The sequence below is a fragment of the Lotus japonicus genome, chromosome 2 (assembly GCF_012489685.1).
Source record: "Lotus japonicus ecotype B-129 chromosome 2, LjGifu_v1.2".
In the NCBI taxonomy this organism is placed as follows: Eukaryota; Viridiplantae; Streptophyta; class Magnoliopsida; order Fabales; family Fabaceae; genus Lotus; species Lotus japonicus.
Window position 1 is genome coordinate 69,565,092 of NC_080042.1, and position 19,368 is coordinate 69,584,459.

Genomic DNA, 19,368 nt, shown 5'->3' on the forward strand with positions numbered 1-19,368 from the left:
TTTATACTTTTTTTTCTTCATAAAGTAGTAAAACAAAACTCATAAAGTATGTTTGAAAATTTATTCGTGATTTCCTTATACTATCTTTGTGGTATTATGTAAACCTAGCTTAGTTTAAACTATTTACTGAGAAGGAGAATATATATTTTTTAATAAAATTTATTTTCTACTGAGGCGATCATATTCAAGCTGAGTATGGTCTTTATACGTAAAAAAAAAGGAAAATAATTTTTCTTAAAAGTGTGAAATAAATTGTTATTAGTGAGTTATTTTTTTCAATGGGAAAAATTTATTGTTCTATTTCTATCTATTTCTAGTCCCACTATACATATGTATCTATGGTATAAATAAATAAACCACTTCACCAATAGGTGTATTTTACACATAAGCCCAATCTTACCATATAGTTGAACTCAAGGAAAAATATTCTATATTAAATTTGATGAATATATATTAAGTAAAAAGTTTACTGAAATAACATGACGTCATTTTATTACTATGATCAGGTTTCTTTCATTCGTACTCGTTTATGGTGGCAAAAACGCATCCTCTGATGCATGAAGCCACACAAGATTGCAACACTTGCAAAGCAAAAGAAGCAGTGTTTAAAGAAGTAGAAAAAATAAATTTCACTTAGTAGTCAGTGGCTTGGATCCAACGATGAGGATAGCCACTTTGCCAGTTGTTTCTAGTTATTTTAGTAGATTTATGTAGCTTTGCAAAATCACTTTAGCTCTATGCATCTTGAATGAAGAAGCTTCGTTTTGTAATGATTTATATTGTAGCTTTCAAGTATCACTTCTAAGACCAGGATTTGCAATCCATGTTTGATGTAAGTGTCGTTGGACGTCCCTCTTTTTAATTCACAGCATGGTGCAGTAGAGGGAGAGGATCCTGATCCTTCAACTCTATCCAATTCAAAAATAAAATAAAATTGCAAGTACCTTACTCCACATGAGTTGAACTTCAATCTGATTAACATATATAAGCCTTATATTTATCCATTCATCGGTGGATTTGGGTGATGATTTGCCCAGAGGAGAAAAGTCAATTAGCCTCGTGGTATTTTCCCCTCCAAAAAATACATACTTCTCACCATTGTTAGCAAAAGTGAGAAGCATGGACTGGCAGCTGAACTCATTGAACAGTAATTATTACACAAAATGTTGGGCACTGCACTATAAAGAATGCATACAAGAATGGGTGAGATACTGAAAATGTTTCAGTAGACAGCCAGTGCACACAGCCGAAGAAGAAGAACCACTTGCCCGGAAATAAATTCTCAACTAGTGACGTTTCATTTCCTGAAATATATTCGCCACTTTCGGGGATAATTGTGGGAGGAATTTGAACAACTGCATCACAAAAACAATAAGGGTCATACCCATTACCAACTACTACAAAGCAATGGAAACAAGGCAAATATTAATAGCTTATTTTTTATTTCGAAAACAGCCTCTCCACTCACAAGGTTAAGGACCGTGTTATTCTGGACTGTTATTTGAACCAGGTCCTTAAAGTGGGTATTATGGTGATCATGGGTCAGGGTGGACACTAGACACTATAAACTTGATGCATGTGGAAAACATGGTTAGTTGGCACCATCCATGAATCATGACACATGATCGACAAAGGGAGTGCCTCACAAGGGAACTCCGACTCCAAAGATCTCATGATGAACCAGTGAATTGCAAGTGGTGCTCTTATGCGATAAATGACTGGCTGTTGATATTAGCGAAAAGTGTTACTAACAAGGGTTATTGCTTGTGGATTTGCAATACACTAAAGATTGCATGAAAACAATGGCAAGGGTGCTGGTCAATGGTGGTGAATGTGTGTGTGAAAACTTAAGTTGTCAAGAAGAGGCTAGAAAGTGATTTTCAATTGCTAACACCAGCCAATACATTAAATATAAAAGGACATAAAATAAATAACGGTTAGTAATCAATAAATAGAACTTACCCAAAGTTTCACGCATGCGTCGATGACAACTGGGATCAAGCAGACAAAAATAACTATAGCAGACTGATCAATTTCGAGTCCATAGTGCTCAACAATTACCTCTAGCAACGTTTGCCAACCAGATTCAGAATGATACCTGAAAGCATACCAGTATGCAACAAAAGCAATTAGCAACATATGCAACCAAAAAAGGTCAAACAAAATAGGCTAATTAAACCATATAGGAAATCTTGCAAAGTAAATAGAATATTATATTCTATAAAAGGGTGTTAATACACGAAAGAGAAGAAAACTATAATAATTACCGCATATGAAATTCATTACTATTACTTGAAATTGGTAGGAAATCTTGCAAGGTAAATAGAATATTATATTCTATAAAAGGGTGTTAATACACAAAAGAGAAGAAAACTATAATAATTACCGCATATGAAATTCATTACTATTACTTGAAATTGGTATTATTTGAATAATTGATGTGTATTTTACACGATTCATAACTACAATATTTATGGACAAGGTTTCCTAGTCAACTAAAACAACGCAATCTAAATAAAATATGATCCTAATCTATCATAACTGAACAATAATAATATATCTCAACACTATTAACCATATGAAGTGTAAGTTCAGTTCTAAGTAAAATCAATGCTTGAGTACCTTCAATAAGAAAATAACCTTATAAATTTATTTAGGATAATTCTTTGACATTGCATTAGAGCTTTATTGTGCGGCTTGAATTTTGATTCTCATCACTCCCATTCTCAATAATAACAAATTTCCGGCAAGGTAGTGATAAGGTTGTGTTTTGTTCTTTCATTTGACGAGGGATGCCAGACAGACACAAAGAGTGCACTGTTTCAAGGCATTTAGAATTATTCCTGGGAAAGTAAACTCCAGTCTGTGAGGCAAATGGCCTACTGGAGGTTGCATGCTTGCAGCAAACTACAAACCTCATGCACCTAGTCTTCCAGGACTTCCTGTGTTCAGTAAATGAAAGCCGACCTACCTCTAGGCACTGGAACTGATGGTCACTCTACCTAATTTCCGTTGAAGTTATCCTCACTAAATGATAAACCAACAAGTATGGGAAGCTTATTGCTAAATGAGTAAAAGGCTTATCATGTGGAAGTCCAAGACTGTCAAGGCAGCAACTATGGAAGAAGAAAATTACACAACCAGTTTTGTTTTTCTACAGTTCTACCTTGAGGAGAAGACAGCTTTTCTAGTGGATGAAATTCATAGGTTCCTGGACCTGTTTTTAATAAGAAGGGGCTTGATAAGGCCTTAATGATATTTTAGGTGACCCCTTTAGTAAATTGGGATAGTTGATAGGTTAGAGAGTAAGTAAGAGAGTGAGAGATAATAAGCTATAAATAAGAGGAAGAAGAGGCTTATCCTTGGTTTCGGAGAGAAAATTAGAGAGTACATGGGGTGTACCAGAAATTTCTGGTCAATAGACAGTCTTCTTTCTATATTCTAATCCAGGTATATCTTGATATGCTTACCTGGGCCAATACCCGCTTTAGGAGAGGAGTATAAGTATTCAACAAATGGAAGGAAAAGTTAGCTGTTTATATAGGGAAGTTCAGAGGAAGAAGAGATCGTGTATTGTCCATGTCACTTTCAGCTTATAGCTTGGGGCAATAGGAGTTTAGCATGGCTGAGAATATCTCCTCTTAATTTTCTGTACTTTCCTTCTATTTTTAACAATAATACAATCTACCTTTCATTAGATAGGAACTGTGACAATCACTAAGTAAGTACAAAACTAACCATTAAGGCATTAACACATTTTTTTCCAAACAAATAAAAAAAATGTTTTTTTCTCACTTGAAGAAAGTATTGGTACTTTTTCAAATGCTATGATACTTCATTTTAACACAATGATACTTGGTACAACTCTATAAGTGATATCATAAGCAGCATCAACAACTCATGAGAAACCAAGTTTATCAGAACAGAAAACAATTACTAAGTTGCAAAAAGAAGTTACCCAAGGAATATATCTGTGATAAGTATGACAAGAAACGCCTTCCCAGTATCTGAGATATTATTTATTATTTTATAACCGGTAAATTTGAGCAAAGCTACCTGCACAACAAGAACAAAAAAAAAAACAAAGGATAACTCAAACCAAGTAAATTTTTGTAATCAACAAAGCATCTGTATTCTCTAGTTTTATCTCCTGAAACATCACTATATCTGAAAGCTCTGGATCCGTTATATGAAAAGAAAATTTCTTGAACAAATAAAGAAAGGAGAACCATATCCTAGTTATTCACTTAGTTAATAGTAATATGCCATATAAGTAACATTGATATTTACGGTAGAAAACAAGTTAACAAAATTACTAATGCATCAAAACATTTAGCAGAAAGAAAAATGGTAAACTTACCTTATTCTTATTGAAGTATAAAAGAATAAATAAAGAGATCCCATAAACCATGTCTGACCATATGTTGGCAAATGCACTGCGATTCTCTAGTCTCCACTCATCTCTCAAGTCTAATCTGTTGTAGCAACAAATTGAAGGCCAATAAGGATAAAAAGTATACAACAATTGAAGGTCAGAAAGGTCAACTTACACAGATGACTCTTAAAAAATAGCATAACAACAAACCAATAAGTTCAACATAATGTTGATAGTCCTTTAGCTAAAATTCTTCACCAGTTCACAAGGTCTTCTATAACACAGAATTCAGGTGAAGACTAACAAGCAAATTTAATGGAACTTAATGAGGGAATATTTTTAAGGACAGGAAGTTTAGACTTGTAGTGCACACTAGAGCATGATTGTCTTTATGCACTTCCTCACTAAATGCAGAGTAACATTTAATGCTCATATTCTGACTATAACTAGAGTATCTACCGCGAGGAAAAGAAAGAGGTGGAGATTTATTCAAGATGATCAGGCATAAAGAAGAAGGGTTGGCCTTACGCTTTATGTCTTAATTCCAACCAAAGCTCATCATCAGAAAGAGGTGGAGATTTACCAATCTCTACCTCTAGCTGAAATCTTCCTCTCTCAATCTTTAATTCATCAACTATTCTAAGTTTTTGACCTCTCCTCACATCGAGCATTTGTGCTGCAAGTGGTACTGTCTTCACATATCTGTCAATAGCAAAAAGTTGGTAGTCCAGTTATAAAAAAATAATAATCCAAGAAGTCAAACTAGCACATGACTAGAAGATCAACAATCTGAAGAACTTCAAGGAAAATAAAGCAAAAAGAAAAATGTTAACGGTCATAGCTCTCTTTATAAAAAAATCAGCTGCATATAAGATCACCCAAACCACAATATTCAAAGTGAAAATATTTTTCTTATCCACTGTCTCACCTTTTCAGGGATTGTTTAGCATGTTGTATTCGGCATAATAGAATAATAGTATATAATATATTATGACTTTAACAGTTATTTGGAACGTGTGCTATATTGTAAGCTTATCCATGAAATCTTATAATTTAAAGATTTTAAATGTAAATCAATCTCAATTTTTGACACAAGATTAATTAAATAATTATTTAAAATTAACATTTTTAGACTCTAACTTTTTATATAAGTATGATAAGTTTGGTTCAGAAAGATAATGATATCTCCCAATGGATGCCAATCGCAGTGGTTAAAAGTGGTTGTTTAAAGTTTAAACTCATAGGTTGAGAGTTCAATCCTTAGGAGCTACACTCTTGGAGATACATTTAGCCTTCACCACACCCAAATTAGAATTACGAGAGCAATTTAGTACACACAAAAAAAGAAAGATAATGATGCCAACAATAGCTCATACATAAGAATTTTCTTAAGTATGGTAAATTTTCATATTACAAAAGTTATCAATTAAATTAGTTCAAAATTTTAGTAGTATTTTTTTATGCAAAAGTAACTAACTGTATATAATATAAAATTAAATGAAATTTTAATGCTTAATTATAGTAATGCCTATATAATAAAATATTATTACATATGCCTATTCAAGAAAATAATTATGACAACAAGTACAATTTTCCTTTTGTTTTGACAAGATTTTGAGAAAAACCAAAATCTACCCAAAAGATAGTCTGTTTTCAGCTTTTACTTAGAAGCGAGTGGCTACTCAAAATAATCTTTCATAATCAATGATAAAGAAAGTAAAAACGTAAAAAGCCTTTTATATTTATTATGAAACACATAATAACTTTTGCTTTACATAAATAATTCAAATTTCTTAAGCTAAACAGCATGGCCCTATATAACTAAAAATGGTATCAAAGCCGCAACAACCAAGTGGTCATGACTCATGAGTTTGATCCTTAGCCCTCCCTTCATAATTAAATTAAATTTCAGCATAGGAGAAAGTGAGCTTGTGTGCGTAAAGGACTAAATGTGCACGTAAAACTAAATGTGCAGACACTCCATCTAGCTTAAGCTATCAAGACAATTGATCAATAAGACTAAATCACTAATACATTGAAGAACAAATAATGGTTGAAGCAATACTATCTCATGTGCTACTATGTTATTCCAACATGGTTTTTCATTCAATTGCATATCATTTAAAAGGAACAAATATATTCAGGCAAACCACTAATTTCTATTGGTGTTATATCTTTTGGCACTGTATTATACTATTATGAAATTAGCTATTAATATTGTGGCCTCTTTTATCAGATTGTGCTTATGGAGTTATGGATTCCTACTTGATATCTGATTCAGTGACACATGATCGTCCTTTTCATGCTAAGCATAGTTACTGACTCACTGGGCAACCTATTACATCTCAGAGTGAACTCATCTGCCCCATCCAATGTACTAAAACTTTGGTCTTGCCCCCTAGACTACCATATAATGACCAAGCCTATTCACTTGCCATCCTCCGTGTCCTCCAAATATCTCACACTTCTACAAACAACGTGCAGATAGAAGCACACACATAGCTATATATTTTTGTGCACCTACCTTCAAGCAATTAGCATAGCACAACAAAATTCTGCCAAAAGAAAATAAGTTCATGCACTCAGAAGGAGGAAATAAAATTGATTTCCAACCATTACCTGTCTAAAAAAGGCATGAGTACATAGTCATGAACCACAAAGTCAATTGCCCAAGGTATAATAATCAACACTGCCAAAAATTTAGCCTGTAATAACAATTTTGGTAAATGGAATTGAGTTACTGATTAAAGAATATATTAAGCAAGCACTAGGACATGCAAATCATTAACTCAGTATGACAATATTTGAAGGCCGGCTGATGTTTGAATAATCCAACTGAAATTCCGACATCCTAGATGCTGCGAAAATGATTAAGTTCACTATAATGATTAAATATTTCAATCGTGGCACTTAAAATTATCCTCCTAACACAGTACACACACACACACACAAAAGGGGCATAATGCTAAGTAACAGGATATGTTATCATAAGTCTATGCAATCAGTCTTCGCGATGATGACATTCCAAGTCTACTTGCAGCTGCTGAGCTAAAAATCCCTGCTTCCCTCTTCACCCTTCTTACACGAGGGAAGAAGAAGACGCCATAGAAGCAAAGCTATAAGCTAAACGACGATCTTCCGTGAGAAGCAAATTTTGGATAAACTTTTCAACAAGCACTTACAAAAAAGGAAAGACCAAACCAATCTAGCTATCAATAACCTATGAATTTACAAAATCAGCTTCTACACCTCAACTTCTTCAGAATCCCCAAGCATCTATAAACCTATAAAGGCTTTCTCCTAAGATAGAAACAAAATGCTTATATAAGCTAAGAAAAGCTAGAACCTAATCCAATCAATTTCATGACAAGAAACCAAAATGCAGTTACTTACCGAATTCGACGAAGCATACTGGAAAACACGGTCTTCATAGAGCATGTCATCATCATCTTCTTCCCTTCCAAAAAGATAACTCCTAACAGACTGAACCAGCCCCTTTTCTCCAGCAACATCTTCCAGAACCTTCTCCTCCCTATAATCCTTAATCCCCTGCTCCCATTCCTCACTCCACGAAGAAGAAGAACCGTTACCACCGTCGTCCAACAGCCAATCCTCCCACCTCCTACTCTCTTCATTCCTCCTATCCTCCCTCGCCTCCCTCACCTCCACAATCGCCTCCGCTCGCTGCTTCCACGCCTCGAACTTCGCATCACCGGAAACCTCCTCCTCCTCGTCCTCCTCCTCCGCCTCTACCATGTCATCTTCCTTCAGACCTAGCCAATTCCCATCGTCCTCGAAGAAAAACCGCTTCCACCAACTGCTGCTGTTTTTCTTCCTCCTGGAGTGCTCCGCTTTGGAGACGAACCTGGTGAAGCGGCGCCGCGCCTTGCCGCCGAGCCGGAGAACGAAGCTCGGTGGTTCGCCGCGTGAGATGAATGGGTTCAAGATTAGATTCTGATTGAAGAAGATGAAGTTGTTGTTGTTTTCGCATAACACGATTGAAGAGGTCATCAAGAAATTGGTGTCATGTGTGCAGTGCTCGCATTTTTCAGTGAATGAGCATTGTGCTGCAATGGAATGAAGTAAATAAACGGATAAACAAACACGGCCTTAATTAATGAATGTTCAAAGAAGAAGAAGAAGAAGAAGAAGAGGGAGGGAATTTGGTTAGCACAGTTTAGCCCAGCTGCAGCATAAACAGGGGCATGGCTAGTGTTTCGCCACGTTCTAAGATGGAGGATGTATGTTCTTTTCCTCTTTTTCTTTTTTGGATAATTGTAAAAAATGTTATATCTAAATTAACATTTTATATATTAAATTATTATTGTAAGTGATAAAAATATCATCGTTGCCTTTTAAAACTACCGGAATATAATTGATCGTTTGCGCTTTGCATTAAGGGCTCTTCAGAGCTGTCATCTGATTCGTATCAACCGGGGCAGGAACAAGACCGGCGAACCAACTAGCCCGAGAAGCAGGTAGAATTGATTCTCAGCTTCAAACTTGGAGGAACCCGCCTTCATTTGTGTATGCATTCTTGTATTTGGATGCTATTAGTTAGTGTTTTCTTCGTTTGCTGTTAAACTTCCTATTGTAAAAAAAAAAAAAAAAAAAAACTTTTGAAAGGAATAATAAAATGATTTTTTATTGTCATTGATAAAATATATTACTTAAATAAAAAATGTTAAAGGCAGTTCTTTCCAGATAAAAATCAATAAATTTTATATCAATGGAAAAAAAAAATTTTTTGATACATCGGAAAATTAACAAAGACAAAGAAAACTAACTAAAGAATGGACAACGAGTCCTTCAAGAGAAGGTACTCAACATCCGGGTCAGGAGACTCAATGACCCAAGCCCCAGAAGATCTTGCTGCTGCACCTCTCCTGGCAAGGTAGTCTGCTACAAAATTGCTCTCTCGATGCACACAATTGATCCTGACGTTCCACTCTCGTGCTAGAAGCTGACGAATAGAACCAAGCACAAGAAACTCTGCATGTCTTTGAGAAGCTGCTTCATCTGTTATTATGGAGGCCAGCTCTGCACAATCAACATCACAGATCACTCGCCTAAACCCCTTCTCCCAGGCTAACTGGAGAACATCTCTCATCGCCACGACTTCTGCTCTGAACGCACTATCTCCAGCCTCCCCGGAGTAGCAGCCCACCACCCAACGGCCAAGGTGATCCCTGATAATTCCACCGCCACCAATCCGCTGATTACTATCACAGAAACTCCCATCAGAATTGCACTTCACCATGTTGGTTGGAGGAGGAGACCATGCGTTACACAGCAAAAGATCAACCTCTTGACTGCTACGAATCCAATCATCGTGATCATGAGAGAGCCGACGCCAAGCCACTTCGAAAGGCCACGGATGAGCGTCCAACAGCAAGTTGCAGCGCCATTTCCAAGCAGCCCATAACCCAGCCAAGAAACGCACACCATGAACACCACGAGACAGGGAGGTCACCCATCGCTCGAGCTCAGAGCAGCGAAAATTAGCCCAATTTGTTGCCCCCAAACGCTGCCAAAGATCCCAGGATTGCGGGCAATCCCGCAGGCAATGAAGAGCATCTTCTATGCCGTTCGAACACCGCGTACAGGTAGCATCCGCAGCCAGATGACAACGGGCTCTCAATTGATTAACCTGGATCGCATTATGTAAAACTAACCAAACAAACACTCTAACCTTTTCGGGCACTTTAAGCTTCCAAACCCAGTCAATCTTACGATCTCCCTGCTGGTCATGAGCACAACCATTGAGCCACGCATAACCATCCCGAACCGTGTACTGACCCTTATTACCAACATTCCACACCCACCCATCACTCCTCGCCGCACAGACAGTAGGCTGTAAGTCTGTGAGTTTCTGCTGCACTGAGAGCGGGATCATAGTGTATAAACGATTGAGATCCCAAACATTACCCTGGATAATATCCTTCAACTGCAAATGAACATCAGCGATATTTACGAAGGGCAATTGATGAGCAATTGGACCTGTACCGCTCCAATCCTTGTACCACAGCGACGTCTCTCCATTCCCAATCTTGAAAACCATTTGCTGCCCCACTTGATCTCTAGCCCGAAGGATGCCCTTCCAGAGCGGCGAATCCTTCTGCCTGGGTTGAACACTGAGGATAGACGAGTCCTTGATATATTTATGGTCAAGAACTTTCACCCAAAGCTTATTTGGTTTCTGGACCAATTGCCAAACAGCTTTCCCTAGCAGCGCCGTATTAAACCTGTTCATCTCTTTGATCCCAAGACCACCACAATCTTTATCTCTGGTTAGGGTGTCCCAATTCACCAAATGCCAGCCGCGATTACCACCATGACGGGACCAAATAAAATTTCTAACCAGCTGGTTTATTCTTTCGTTAAGCCATCTAGGAAGCCAGAAAACTTGAATGGAATAAGTTGGGATAGCAGCTAGAACTGACTTCGCCAAACAAACTCTACCTGCAAAATTCAACATGTTAGTTTTCCAAGAAGCCAATTTCCTTTGGATATTATCCAGAAGGTATTGGAAAGCATTTCTGTCTCTCCGTCCACCATGCAGCGGAAAGCCCAAGTATTTGCCCAAGTTATGAACAAAAGGAATAGGAGCAATATTGCGAACTTCATTGCGGATTGCCTGGCTGACTCCCCTGGAAGCAATGGCTTTGGACTTGGCCATATTAATTCTAAGACCCGAGCTATCGCAGAACAATTTCAAAGCTTCTGCAACCAACTGCACCTGAGCTCCGACGCTTTGCAAAACAGGAGAACGTCATCAGCAAAGAAAAGATGAGAAATAGGAGGTCCATCAGGGGAAAGACGGACAGGCTGCCAACTATTTTCCTCAACAAGAGATTGAATATACACAGAGAGTCGTTCCATACATAGCACAAACAGATAGGGAGACAAAGGATCTCCTTGTCTCAAGCCTCTACCTGGGTGGAAAGCAGGCAAACGCTCACCATTCCAAAGAATTGAGAGCGAGGAGGAGGACACACAACACATAATCAACTGGATGATACGGGGAGGGAATCCAAAGAGAGTCAGTGTCTCCTCCAAAAAAGTCCAAGATACGCTATCATAAGCTTTTTCCAAATCGATCTTGAATGCCAAACTACCCTTCTTTACCTGCGAATTATTCATATGATGAATAATTTCTTGAGCAAGAAAAGCATTATCCATAGTTCCACGCCCGGGAAGAAAACTGTTCTGCATTGGACTGATAATTCCATCCAGGAAGGGTCTAATTCTCCCCACCATAACTTTGGTGATTAATTTATAAACAACGTTACAAAGACTGATTGGTCTAAACTCCTTAATAGTAGCCGGATGATCCACTTTAGGGATCAGAACAATCAAAGTCTCCATAATACTGGCATCCACTGTACCTGTAGCAAAAGCATCCCGAACTAACCTCCACACATCCTCTCCTACCAAGTCCCAATATTTTTTGAAAAATACTGGTTGAAACCCATCCGGTCCTGGAGCCGTAAATGATTTCATAGACATCAGTGCCTGACGGACCTCTTCCTTATCAACAGTGTCCCCCAAACAAGTGGCAGCTGCCTCTGAGAGCCTAGGGAACCTCAAATGGTTCAAGACCGCCCCATTCATGTCAATTCGAGCCCCAAATAACGACTGAAAGTAGTTCAACACCTCTGCCCGCAACCTATTCCCATCAGAACACCATTCTCCACTGTCAAGCTTCAGCCTGTGGATCGTGTTCCGCTTGCGACGAATCATTGTTTGAGCATGGAAGTAGGCAGTGTTACGATCCCCAAACTTCACTCTATTATCTCTAGATTTTTGAAACCAGAGAAGTTCCTCCTGTTTGAGAATACTCCTGTACTCTCTTTGCATGTCAGCCTCGAACATAACAAGATCAGAAGTGACTCTAACATTTAGTTCACGTTGTGCACCTTTCAAGCGGGCTTCAATTCTCCTTTTCCTCCTAAATATATCACCAAAGACATCTTTATTAAAGGCTATAGAATCAACTTGAACGGAACTCAACTTACTTTGGACATTGTCACTGCCTCTATTCCAAGCATTTGACACCAACGACCTGTAATTCTCATGCTCCATCCATGCCGCCATAAACCTGAACGGGCGAGGATAGGAACCATGCAACGACGATCCACAATGAATCATGAGCGGAGTATGGTCGGAATGGATGCGGTTTAGAACTTCGACATGAGCACTGGGAACGCAACTTGCCAATCTGTATCGCACAAGGCTCTATCTAATTTTTTTGATAAAATCAGCACATGGTTTACCTTCCGGAACCAGGTAAAATTACCTCCTGCCATCCCAAGATCAACCAGATTACAATCCTCAAGCGCAGAAGCAAAACGGAGAGCACGATTAGGCAGAAAGTCCCCACCACGAACTTCATGAGGGTGGAGAACTTCATTCCAATCCCCCACAAGCAACCAAGGGAGGGAGATGTTCCCCCGTAATCCTGCTAGATGCTGCCATAAAACCTCCCTGTTAGTCGGAATGGGAGAAGCATACACCGCACTACAAATCCAGGAAAAATTTGCCCGCCAAATTTCAAAAGACACAATCTGAGAGTGCATGTCCCAGAGGCGAAATGAAAGGTTAGACGCCTCATTAGACAACACCCAGATTCCACCACTAAAGCCTGTCGCTTCAGAAATAAATTGCAATGTGAAACCCAAAGACGTCCAGAAGGAACGAACACGGTTAAATTGACAACGTGGTTCAACAATGATGATAATATCAGGTTTCCTGTAACGAACGGTATCTTTAACAAACCGTCTTCCATCCTCATTCATAGCACCTCTAATGTTCCAAGACATTATTTTTACATCATCAAATCCAATCATTAAAACAATTGATGATGGGGGAAAGGCCATCCCCAGGCTTAGATATTCCATGTTCAACATTTATCTGGAGGTTTTCCTTGGAATAAACCCCCATGATAACTGCTCCCCTCAATGCGGCTGAGCTCTTTCATAAACTCAGGAGTTCCAATGGCTACTGCAACTGACGGAGATGCCATTCCAGAACCGCTCGCACCAGCAGCAGTCGCGGTGGTCGACGGTGCACACCCACTAGTTTTCAAGGCTGGCTTACCCGCAGGGGGCACCATACCAGAACTCGAAGAATAGCTTCCTCCCTGTCCACGTCCAGCTTTCTTAGTACTGACGTCTTCATTCTTCCTGCGTTTTTTGGAATTACCAGCACCTTCTATTGTTCCCATATTGAAATTACCTACGGGAGGTTTAAATCCCTTGTGGGCCCCGTCTCCAAACTTATTGGAAAATTTAACTGCATAGCCATAAATTTACTTATAAATTAATGCTTATAGGTAAGTGATTACACGATAATTTAATTCTTTACCTAAACACACCTTCTACCTTTTGTTCATCAACTAATATAAAAAATTTATAAATATAAGCTCAACAAATCATACATCTTGCGATTTAGGTTAGGTCTAATTTTACTTTTAAACCTTCGTCAAAAAAAAAAACTCTACTTTTAAACCTAGTTTACAAGTGATGATTGTTTTACCATATATAAGACTATTTTAATCATATATCTAGTTAATGTAGAAATTCTCAACACACTTTCATATAATATTAGAAATCCGAAGAATGGAATTTGCAATTTAGGTGAGGCTACATTTGCAGCTGAATTCTATATGGGTGGTCTCTAGTAAATGAATTTAAAATATACTCAATAATATTTAAAATGTAAATTAGTCATAATTTTACCCCCAAGCTTGTGATTGTTTTGCCTTATATAAAAACTATTTTAACCCCTCCTCTAGTCAATGTATAACTTCTCAATAAGTGTAGGCAGTGAACCATTTACATAACTCTCTCGACCAACTTTTGTTTTTGGTCAAATTTCAAACACTTGCACAAGGCATAAGCATATGCTATAAGATGCTATGGAATAAGCTCTTCCATGTGGCCTAATTCATGTCTGCTTAATTCGTTAAAATTTATTTTCGCACAAGGATGTACCCAAAAAGAATGGTAGAAGATAATATATACAAAAAAAAGAGTGAGCATTGAGCAGTCATCGAGAAGTGTCAGGAGCAAGACTGAATTTGTTCATAACGAAATATAAACGAAGCTGACGACAGAAATTTGAGGTCCATCAACAAAGGCACACCATCATAAATTATCTTAAATATGATAATGCTTGGGCCTCGTGTTCGTAGTTACCCAAGAGAATGTCCAGAATTTCAATTTTGATCCAGATAATAAATAGAACGGAACTTTTATTTCTGAAGAAATTGAAACACTAGTGCCCAATCAAATCGAGAACAAAAACTACATGGCTTTTATCACAGGAATGAAAGCCCTTTCTACCTATCTTTGAGCTCCTGTTCAAATTGCAGCAACTTTTCCCGAACAGGCTTTAAAAATAGCTTCAAGTCGTTGCATATCTCTATCTTATCTTTATTCAAAATATCCGTTGATTCATTTAGTCTCACTTGCATCTGCACAAGAAAATTTCCCGCAGGAAACAAACGGATCATCGTACCAAATCACTAGTCATAACTTTAAGTAAGACAGAGATGAATTATACATGCAAATTGCAAACATGAACCCAAACCAATATAGTAACACCAAAGCCTCCTTTCTTTAGACATTGAAAACCATCCCCCAATGCTTAACAGATAACATCGGATACTACATATGTTGAAGCATGAACTTTGAAGGGAAAACTGTTTATGCACTTGGGTTCAAAAATTGCATCTTGGACTGAGAAAAATGAGGTAGGACATTGAAAGGGTTAGGGATCCATTGGTAAGAAGTACGGTTTTATTGAGTAAATTAGGGGTAAAGGTGGATGAAAGGTTTCGCAACCAATATAATGTTAAGGAGGGTCAAATGGTGACATTTTAGGTGCTAAAAGCAGTAACTGTGAGTAGCGTTTCGGGTTGGAAAGGTTCTCATAATAACTAAAGGACAAATCCAGTATTAACCTGTTGTTTCCGCAATATGTGTGGCTATTAAGCTACGTCAAAATAAAGGTGCACTGATGCACATATTAGGAGAAGGTATGACCTCCAAACATGAATCAAGTCTACAATTGATTCCAGTGAATAACATTGACCAAAACGAAGAAAGGAGGAGCCAAAATATGCATAACTAATAAAACCCAAAATCTAATCTAAAAGCTTGACTCTAGGTAAGCCCTTTTCATCTCAAAACGTGTTTAAAATCAATATTAAGAAGCACCTGCAAGTCATCAAGTTCACCAAATGAGAACTCTGGAACTTCTATATCGCCCTTAACCAACTTCTTATCTCCTTGAATAGTCCACTCCCCTGCATCCGTTTGCAGATCAGCATGGCTTATAAAGTAATGAGCATGAAATGCAAAACAAAAATGGACAGTTGGATTGAAGTGCTTAATAGAAACAACATATAATGACTTACCTTTGACTTTTAAGGTCAACTCGTACGTGTAACTGACACGTTTCTTGTTCCGAACTATCACCATGAATGCCTAAGAAACGTACAACCACAAAGTATCAATCAATCACAGATGTAGAATGTTCAAAATGTGGGTTGAGGTCCAACATGTAGGGAAATCCTCACCCCTATGCTAGCTTTTGGAGTAGAGTTGGGCTGAAACCCGAGTTCTACGATTGTATCAATTGAGATTCGAGAAACTTTATATTTTATAGATATATCTTTGATTTGTTATGTACAAATAAACATATGGACACAAGATACAATGACAAAAAGGGAAAGATCACCTTTAGTCTCCGTGATATGATCCTAATATCCTATGATAAAGTAGACCTTCCTATATAATACAAAAATTTAAAAAATAAAAACACAATCAAATCACAAATTACCAGATTACACACTATCTCAACATCCTCCCTAAATTTCATGAATCTCACCTGGTTTAAATCACTTGTTTTTCTTTCCCTAATTTTAGTAAGTCTGTAGATATCCCATGACGCCATCACTTCCTTGTTTTTCTCCCAAAACTCTCCCTCAAAAACCTTTCAATTAAAGACCTTTTGTTTTTCACCCTTTATTGGCACCATTTTGTCGTAGCATTGTAACTCGGGTGCTCATATTTACTTTCCTCTCAATGCCAAATACATACGCAAAACCCCCAACTCGCATCCTCATACCCTATAAATTTCCTACTCGAATGACCATTCAGATCTCCTCCTAGGAAACTCTTCATACTTAAGCATATTTCTTGAAGTAAACTTTGTAACTCCTTCCAAAAATTTACCTATTGTCACTCTTCAGATCTCCACCTAGGCTAACTTAGATGTATTAGTCGAATTAGATGTAATCTATAACACGAGAATAGATGTAAACTAGCAGTAAATCATATAATGCACTCACATCGCCAACACATTTTGTAACATCTTCTACTTCTGCACTGCCAGAGGAGAACGCTATGGAGCCTACCGAGGTAAGCAACTCCTGTAAAAATGTATAGAATAAGTAACTATAGCTTAAAAAAACCAGATATATAAAACATGATTAGCTGTGAAACATACAAGGCCCTTCATGCATGATTTCAAGATGAAAGAAAACAGCATGTGAGATTTTTTAACAAAATTACATGCAAGGTTCATAACATAGATACAGAAACAGATGGATAATGAGAAAAAGAAAGATAATATGGTTGTTGAGACACGAACCTTGATTCTTGGAGTTGCCCATTTGTTAAGACTTTTCTCCTCCCATGTTCCGGCCTGTATTAATGTTACACCATTCAGATTAACTGATACACGAAAACACCACAGCTAGGTACAGTCTATACCCTTTAACAACCCAAATAATCACTAAATAAGTGTAGCAAATGCATAAATGGATCTTTATTCCCTAGAAAAATTGCAACACTAAATACCCCATACCAATAATGTATATCAAATAAATTATACTAATCATGAGCTTGGAAAGATCCACCGTTTCCTCGTATTTTTTACTTCAATTCTTCCAAACACTCCCTTTCCAGAAAGACATACTGCATCAACATTTGATGAACCCAAAATGCACAAAAAGTTTGAAACATACATGCTAGACATTCTTCATTACCTCAATTTATTTGATATAAAAAAACAATAGATGTTGAATAACCAATTCTTTCTCATGATTATCTTTTCAATTACATTGTCAAGCATTAAAATTGCAACACCAACCATCTCTTTGATATTTCCACTCATTCCTACATCGAGACCAACGTGAGACCCCATATGAAAAACATTGTCTTAAACATTTGAAGACCCTTTTCATGTACAATATCACAGAAACCATACACCAAGGGCTCTTCATTGTCCTTTTTTTTATACATCGAAAAAGATAAATTGCACCCGCCAGGAATCGATCCTTGGACCTCCCTCTACCCAACCCATACGCCCCCCAGCTCCTACCACTTGAGTTATCGTACGGTGACTCTTCATTGTCCTTTGAATAGGTTACAAAAATCAAAATCAACCGGGCTCTAACAAAACCAATGCACCCAACCAAGCACTATCACAATTGCTCATCTAACAATTCCCAAAATGCTTCAATTAACAAAAATACAAATCTACCAACAATTTATCTTCAAAAAATTATAAACAAGCAAGAAAATGAGGCTCATACGCGATTCCAAGCTGAACCAACCGTGGCGGCGTTAGATTGCGAATCCTGTTCGTTCAGCTTATGAGGAACAGGCAAAGGCGCTGCATCTTCCGTGATTTTCCGAACCCAATACGTATACGACGCTCCTTGCTCTTGCTGTTGCTTTTGCTCCTCTTTCTCAGCCAAAACCGGTGCTCCAGATTCCATTCCGCTGCTACTTCACACAACAAATCAACGAATCTTAAGCAATTTCGAATGCGAGGAAAATGAAATCGAACGAAAATTGAAGCAATGTTACCACCAATGTGGAGGGAGCGAGCAAGAAAGAGTGTTGTTCTGTTGAAGAGACGATGGGGAAGAAACGAATCAAAGCGATTCAACGGAGAAAAGGAAAGGACCAATTTATAATTGCGATTCCAGAAGGTTCTTGTAGATCGGAGAAGAATAGGGATTGTGATACTTGGAAATTGGAATGTGAAAATAATGGCAAAAAAATTATAGTTATTTTTTGAAATATAAATTGCACCATGAGGAAAAATATATAAATATATATATATATATAACATAATGAAAATTGGGAGGAAATAACTGGGTAGCTATTTCTCTTGGATGTATAGTGAAATATTCTTTTTCTATAATAAAGGATGGCAAACCTTCTGGTTTCTCTAGATATTCGGTTTGTTCAGGTTTGACAGGAGATTTTGAAGAGGGTTGAGTTAATACGGTGTATTTGTTAGTCAGTGGGACTAACGAGGTTTTTTGTTTTTGAGGAGGTGTTTTGACAATTTGGGAGGCAGTAAGTCTCTGGGAAGATATTGAAGGGGTAGCTTGTGTGGATGACCCCGTAATTTTGAGAGGTGTTACTGCAATCGCCTTTGCATTTGGTGATGAGGAACCCAGTGGGGGTCCGTATTGATCTTTTGACTTTGGTTTTTCACTCATGTTTCCCCTGTAAAAATTCTCTTGTGAGGAAATCTGAAAGGGAGTTATTATCCCCTTTGATATGAGTTATATCAAAATCAAAACAAGAAAGTAATGATTACCATCTAGCAAAAATATGTTTTGAGACTAAATTTTGAACATCCTTTTGTAAGACTGAAGGTGCTGCTTTGCAATCAGTTTTTATCAAAATTTCTTGTTAAAAACATCATCTTGAAATTTTTGAACACATAAAACTATTGAAAGAATTTCTTTTTTGACCGTAGAATATTTTTGTTGGGCTGGGTGCCAGATACCTGAATGATATCTAACAATTTGCTCTTTTGAAAACTGAGGTTTGACCTGTTTAAGTATTCCACCATATCCTAATTCTGAGGCATCTGTTTCTATGTTTCTATGATTAATGAGGCCTCCGGGTATGGTATTCCTAAACAATGTAAGCTTTGTACTAATTTCTTAACTTCCCTAA

At 37.6% G+C, this 19,368-nt stretch overlaps 2 protein-coding genes across 7 annotated transcripts; both read right to left on the minus strand.

Annotated features, from left to right (window-relative positions):
* Nucleotides 1-895: 895 nt before the first annotated feature.
* LOC130739133 (chloroplast envelope membrane protein) lies at nt 896-8,607 on the minus strand. Its single transcript, XM_057591362.1, has 7 exons — nt 7,769-8,607; nt 6,995-7,080; nt 4,904-5,077; nt 4,361-4,475; nt 3,959-4,056; nt 1,963-2,098; nt 896-1,355 (listed from the first exon to the last, which is right to left on the minus strand). The coding sequence occupies exons 1-7, from the start codon at nt 8,384-8,386 to the stop codon at nt 1,287-1,289; spliced, it is 1,296 nt and encodes a 431-aa protein (XP_057447345.1). The 5' UTR covers nt 8,387-8,607; the 3' UTR covers nt 896-1,286.
* Nucleotides 8,608-14,495: 5,888 nt separating this feature from the next.
* On the minus strand, nt 14,496-18,437 carry LOC130739134 (uncharacterized). Of its 6 annotated transcripts, none has more exons than XM_057591368.1 (7): nt 18,262-18,437; nt 17,982-18,171; nt 17,036-17,089; nt 16,734-16,814; nt 15,798-15,867; nt 15,598-15,686; nt 14,496-14,852 (listed from the first exon to the last, which is right to left on the minus strand). In XM_057591368.1, the coding sequence occupies exons 2-7, from the start codon at nt 18,165-18,167 to the stop codon at nt 14,718-14,720; spliced, it is 615 nt and encodes a 204-aa protein (XP_057447351.1). In that variant the 5' UTR covers nt 18,168-18,171; nt 18,262-18,437; the 3' UTR covers nt 14,496-14,717. The 6 variants fall into 6 exon arrangements, with proteins under 6 accessions (XP_057447351.1, XP_057447349.1, XP_057447350.1 ...); XM_057591366.1 differs by having other exon boundaries at nt 17,982-18,174; XM_057591367.1 differs by having other exon boundaries at nt 17,982-18,177.
* Nucleotides 18,438-19,368: the final 931 nt, after the last annotated feature.